This window comes from Oryzias melastigma, unplaced genomic scaffold (assembly GCF_002922805.2).
Source record: "Oryzias melastigma strain HK-1 unplaced genomic scaffold, ASM292280v2 sc00305, whole genome shotgun sequence".
In the NCBI taxonomy this organism is placed as follows: Eukaryota; Metazoa; Chordata; class Actinopteri; order Beloniformes; family Adrianichthyidae; genus Oryzias; species Oryzias melastigma.
Genome location: NW_023416915.1, coordinates 219,380 through 226,093, shown reverse-complemented (window position 1 = coordinate 226,093; position 6,714 = coordinate 219,380). Strand labels below are relative to the sequence as shown.

Sequence of the window (6,714 nt, the reverse complement as noted above, 5' to 3'; positions counted from 1 at the left end):
ATTTGAGCTTTGCTGCTCCTTCTGAGTTCTTCTTCTGAGCCAGAATGGTTGAAGACTGTAGAATTCCTACCGAACAGAACCGATAGAAAGTCCAAAGTCCTCCTCGTTAGACCAATCAGGAGGCTGTTTGGAGTGTCACAAATGTAAAAAATGTTGAACACAGAGCCAAAGATAGGGTGAAAGTGAGATGAGGCTCAACGCATCTAAAAGCGTTTGTTCGCAAAATCTTTTTCAAAAAAAAAAAAAGAAATGTTGTCAAAGAAATTATTAAACATTTTATTTGCAATACTTTACATGTTGTTTACAATTTAGAACATTTTGATCTCAAAACTGCAACTTTTGTTAGCAATATGGTGGCACATAAATCACTCCATACCAGGACTCAATGCATAGCAATGGCGCCTGCGTGCACGTATCTCACTATAGCAGCAAGTAGGCAAGGGCAGATCCAGTAATGTATATCAATGACTATGATGCTAGTGTGTTAGTCGCTAAGGCTATGATGCTAGTGTGTTATGCTTTAATAAAAGTGTCATAGTGAAATGGAAATGTACCAGTAATTTTTTCTTTTTGTTTATTTATTGTAAGTCATACTTTTATTGGAGTTTCAAACCCAGATATCTTATATTGCAGATTTTTTTTACATTTGGTGAAGGCCTGAACAATACAACATATGATAATATGTAAAGACGAGGCAGAGGTGTGTGGATCCATATGCAACTGATTTAAAAAACAAGAGCAAAACAAGGGCGTGGTCGACAGGCAGAGATCAAACACGAGTAGGCAAAACGAAGGAACACTTAGACTGCACGTGAAGAAACAACAATACAAGACTACGCAAGGAACGTAGTTAGCGGGAGGAATATAAACAGTCCGGGAGATGACGTGATGACGAACAGCTGAGGGAACCGGAACTGGAGACTGGTGCAAGATGGGAGGAGGAGCTAGTAGTCCGGTGACAGCTCTCTCTGGTGGTCGGAGGAAGGCATGACACCCTGAGTCCTGACATAATACTAATACTTTCTTGTGTTTGTGTCTCTGTGGTCCTCCCCCACCATTGACTGATAGAAGAGGATGAACTATGCATGGGATGAACTTTAGAGTGGAACAGAATGATCCAATACCTACACAGATTGAAGAGGAACTGGAGGAACCAGAACTTCTACAGATTAAAATGGAGCAGGAAGAACAAAACCTCAACAGATTGAAGAGGAACTGGAGGAACCAGATATTAAAATGGAGCAGGAAGAACAAGAACCTCAACAGATTGAAGAAGAACTGGAGGAATCTGAACCTCCACAGACAAAAGAGGAGCAAGAACAACTTGATCTGAAGCAGATGTGAAGCTGACACATCATTCACACAAATATTAAATCCTTGGCAGAAAACCAATTTGAACATAGACGAACAAAAAATGTAACAGTAGCATCTTATGAACTCGATACAGGAGACCGAGCATCTTATGAACTCTGGCGGTTGCTAAACAGACTAAACCAAACTGGGCATCCCTGCCCTTAGACTCTCTTTCTGAAGAGAAGCTTCAGAACAACTGCTCAGCCTTAGGCATGTCAAATGTAGATAGAAAAAGTCTGCCCTTCTAAAATAAACGCCATGTCCCCTATAGTATATGTTGCTGCTGGTCTGCACCAAGGCAAAGGGAATTGTGGTTTGTCAGGTACTTTTGCACTTTTCCACCCTCTGCTACTTTGGTAGCCTGCTAAGTGAGGACATTCTTGTAAGCGCTCTCTTGTCATTTTGCTTTTGGTCACTCAGAATCACTATGCTGATCTCGCGTCATTTTACACCTATCAAAGACTGATTTTACAAAGTTTCAGGTGCTTAAAGCAATAAAAATATGTTTTCAATTAACGTGTGGGGAGAAAGGGTTTTTTTTGCTCAATTTTGGTTTTTGTGATTTTATGATGTCATTATCAACAATATTAAACAGCATCAGAATACCTATCCTCCTATGATGTCATGTGACATACATGCAATGTGACATCATCAGACACATGACACAAGTGGCATTTTTAAATATCTGTGTGCCATGTGATGTGTCATGTGATGTGTCATGTGATGAGTCATGTGATGTGTCATGTGACGTGTCATGTGATGTGTCATGATGAGTCTTGTGATGAGTCACGTTGTGTCATGTGATGAGTCATGTGATGAGTCATGTGATGAGTCATGTGATGTGTCATGTGATGTGTCATCTGATGAGTCATGTGATGAGTCATGATGAGTCATGATAAGTCATGATGTGTCATCATCTTTCATGATGAGTCATGATGTGTCATCATCTGTCATCATGTGTCATCATGTGTCATAATGCTGTTGTCTGACGTTAGAAAAGCTTAGAAATGCGTTTGAGAATTATTTTTACAAGTAGCTCATTCAACTCAGAGAAACAAGTCACTCAAGACAATGAAAAAGTTTTTAGGAAAGCTTCGAAACTTGTTTGGTAAACAAACAAACAAAGTAACACCCCTGGAGACATCTGAACAGAAACCCAAAGCTTCAAACAAAGACGTGTCTCTGGATTTTGCTGTGAGTGATAGGTCAAGGCACAGCCTAAGACCTGTCAGAGTGGCGTGGGACGACGTGCAAGCAGGATCATCAACCGGCGCTCAATCACACGCTGGTCTGTCAAAGGATTTACCAGTGGCAGCAACTGATCAAAGCTCTGAGGAAGCAGCTGAAAGCGAGAACGGCTCTCTCAAGATGAGTACATGGGATTTAGAAAGTAAAGAAAGTTTAATCACAGTCGATTTAGAATGGAGTTTGAGTTCAACATTTTCTGATAGTGAAGAATCAGAATGTTCAGATTATATTTCAAAAATCATGAGGGAAACAAAAGAAATGACAAAATCTCATGGGTATAATACAAATAGAGAGGAGATTTTAGCAATGATAGAAAACATTTTTGCCAGAGATTTTACACCTGAGGACCAGTGGTCCATCGAAGAGGAACGCATACCATTACCTTGGGGTAGTGTTAATTTTAGAGTTGTATTTGAAATGTGGGAAGTTTATCATTCCATATTTATTTCAGATATAGTCTTTTACTTTGATGGAATCAGATGCATGTTTCGAAATGAACTCATGTCTATAAACTCTGATATACAACACGTGCCATTGTCAAGGTTGAAGAAAAAGCTAAAAGAATTTAGATGGTCCCAGCTTAACAAGGAACGGATAAGAAGGTTGATTGAAGAAAATTATGGTAAGATAAAAAGCTACTTACCACGGTTTACGAACTTTCAATTCAAGGATTTATATTTAGAAATTTTTAAAATGTTCATTTCTTCAATACATGAAGATTTGATGAAAGATGTATGTGGATTTGATCCCCAGTCTCCAGATGAAATTGATGCTGCATTTGAATTTCTAAGTGAAAGTGAATTGGGATCTTCTGGAGAGATTCAGTCTGAAACTATTTCACAGACTGAACGGTTCCTTGGGGAAACAGTGGAATCCATTTTGAAAGACGCCTTTTTAGAAATATTTCACTCTCAAATTAATAGTATTACCTCTGCCATCACCGATGCTATAAATGAGGTTCTCTGTAGTGAAAGTATTGGGTTACACGAGACAAAGAAACAAAGTTACGATAAAACCACTGAAACAGCTTTAATCAAAGCTTTTCAGAAAATCAAAAAAGGATCCTCAAGACCGGTAACTATAAGAAGAGTTGCCCACTGCATACGTAAATTTCACTCATCCTTAAGTACTGGTGTTTCTTTCTGGATAACATTTGCTGCTTGCAAATTACAAACCATTTCAAAACAAGAAACTTTAAGACAAGTGTACAAGGAAGCTCTATTAAAAATTATCCACTACCACCCAGGAATGAGCCGTAAACGGATCCTAAAACGGATCCAACGCTGCCTTTACCCTGAAATAGAATCAGAACAGACAGAGAAGAGAGCAAGGAAAAAAATCATTCAAAATAAATCTTGGTTTAAAAGTAAAAAGTCATCCGAAAAAAATAAAAAAATAAGAACAAATTTGCAACTAAGACAGTCCGTCCAGAAAGTAATAACACTGGTGGTTCAGAAATTACTGAAGGACTCAGACTGTGTGGAGAGGATTTATAGAAGAATTCTGGAAGCAAACGCAGACGAGAACATGCTGAACGATTTAAACATTCACTATAAACGTGTTTTCAAGGAACTCTGTGAAGAATGGACAAGGTCAGAGAGTATGCCTTCAATGACAGATGTAGGAAGTGATCAGCTTAATGAAGGGATTGCTGCACATTTCATTAAGTACATAAAAAAGTCCCAGAAGAAGCCTCGTTCCATGAAATCGTTTTCTAAAAAGACAGAAAACCACCTTCACACACAACCTAAAAGAAAGTGGTGGAGAGTGGTGAAGAATTTCTTCAAAAGAAAATTTGGTTCTTCAGCAGAAAACAGCAAAGAATCTGGACAGATCAGGACAGAAGAGAATGTTAGAGAGTGCGTTCAGAAAGTGATAGTGCTGTTATTTCAGAAAATTCTGAAGGACTCAAACAATGTGAAGATTATTTGCAGAAGGATTCTAAATGCAAATGCAGATGAAATTGTGCTGATAAACTTGGACACAATTCATAAAGACGTTTTTAAGAACCTCTGTGAGGAATGGACAAGGTCAAAGAATATATCTTCAATGACAGCTATAGGAAGGAATCAGCTCAATAAAATGGTTCCAGCAAGTTTCTTTGAATGCATAGAAAAATCACAAAAGAAGTCTTGTTTCATTAATCCACTCCCGCCAAGATTTTGTGGATTTTTAGTAGGTGCATTGTGAAAAGATAGCGCCATTGGTATGTTGGGTAGCTTTGTTGGCTGCCAGACCCTTCCCTAAGTGAGTTTTACCTGAGTGATGTGGTTTCTCCACTTATCCAAGCTCACTTATGTTTTAAAGGTGATATATTATATAGATGGTATGTAGGTTATTTCTTATTTAGGTGATACGCTATGTAGGTGACATGTCATTTAGGTGATATGGTATGTAGGTTATTTGTTACTTAGGTGATACGTTATATAGGTGACATGTTGTTCGGATGATATGTCATTTAGGTGACACGTTATTTAGGTGACATGTCCTTTAGGTGATATGATATGTAGGTTATTTGTTACTTAGGTGATACGTTATTTAGGTGACATTAGGTGATATGATATGTAGGTTATTTGTTACTTAGGTGATACGTTATGTGGGTGACATGTTGTTTAGGTGATATATCCTTTAGGTGACCCGTTATGTAAGTAATGCGTTACGTAGGTATTTGTTATTTAGACGATAATGAGGGTAAAACGGAAAACACAAGAGAAAACAGTCTGTGATTACAGGATCAGATCAATGTAGGTTTTGAGGTCTGTCCTTGAGGAAAAAAAGGAAGAAAAAAAAAATCCAAAGTGGAAAATTTTCCTCCAAAGAAATAGTAGTCAAATAATTCCAAAGATCCAAAACTCCTCCAAAACAATTCCAACAACAAAAAAAGAACTCCGGCCTGCTAGATCACAGAGAAAACATGGAGAGAAAATATAAAAAAAACAGCAGTCAAACACAGTGAAAACCTCCAGGAATCCACACTGAGACTCACAGCGACCACTAAGACATAACTAACACTAGAGTGAAAATAAACAGCAGTATGGCTATACAGTGGTAAACCAATGAGACAGATGAGGACTGATTACAGGAAGCTGGTGAAGAAAAAAAAAAAATGAAAAAAGAAGACTGGGCTGCAGGCTGAGGACAAAACAATAACAAAAAGTGTCATTTGGTTTCATCGAATGAGACTTTTTGGCAAAATAATGCAACCACAAGGGGGCACAATCTGTGCCTCCATGTGCCGGTCCCAAGTCCGGATGAATGCAGAGGGTTTTGCCAATCAAACACAAGCAGAACTGTCAACTTTTTTACTTGTGTTTTAAATCTGGAGTCCCATGAATGGGCCGCCTTACTGCTGCGAATTGGATGCAGGTGCAGCAGGGGGGCGTGGCCAATGGGAGGCTCTTTTTTTAATGACTGCAGAGATGCAGGTAGGAGATATAGGGTCTGAGGCCGCCTGACGAGGTCTCCAGCTCTGCCTGATGCTGTCTAAGGAGCCAGACAAACAGGCAGAGACACTGAGCCCGTGGAGCCCTGACGCCGGAGGACACCAGAAGAGGAGCGGATCGGACCGACGCCAGAGGAGCGCGCCAGACAAAGGAGACAGCGGCCCTTCGGCGGCGGAACAGCTGGAAGAAGCGGTACCAGACCACAGTTGGGAGCTGTCTGGACGGACCACCTCACAAGTCGGTGTCGAAACCGGAGGAGTAGAGCCAGGAGCCAAGCAGCGGTTGAGGAGGGAGAAGCGACCCTGGAATTGCAGAGGGGTTGGTCTCGATACAGCCCTCTTCGAGCTAAGTACCCCTCCTTCGCTTGTTTTTTTTAAGCTACCTGAGTTGTTTTTTATTGTTAGCACCAGTGCTGTTGTCTTTTATTGCATGCACGTATTTCTTATTTTATCTTGTTTTTGGTGGTTTTATTGAAGCCTGGTGCTTTTTAGTGTGTAGACTCAGGAGTTTTGTTTTGTTTAACAGGGGTGCCTGGCTCCAACGGACTGGGGACGCGCCCTCCCTCTCACTGTACAAAAACAAAAAAACAGCATCTTAACCTTTTTTTATAAACTGTGGTCCTGGGTTCTGTCTCCACACACCTCCAAATCAAAGGGAACCTGCTCTATCG

The 6,714-nt window shown here is 39.9% G+C and overlaps 1 protein-coding gene across 1 annotated transcript; it reads left to right on the top strand.

Annotated features, from left to right (window-relative positions):
- The first annotated feature begins 2,292 nt into the window (after positions 1-2,292).
- On the top strand, positions 2,293-5,527 carry LOC118598300. The gene is made up of 2 exons (XM_036210925.1): positions 2,293-5,079; positions 5,144-5,527. Exon 1 carries the CDS (start codon positions 2,425-2,427, stop codon positions 4,789-4,791), a length of 2,367 nt encoding a protein of 788 aa, XP_036066818.1. The 5' UTR covers positions 2,293-2,424; the 3' UTR covers positions 4,792-5,079; positions 5,144-5,527.
- Positions 5,528-6,714: the final 1,187 nt, after the last annotated feature.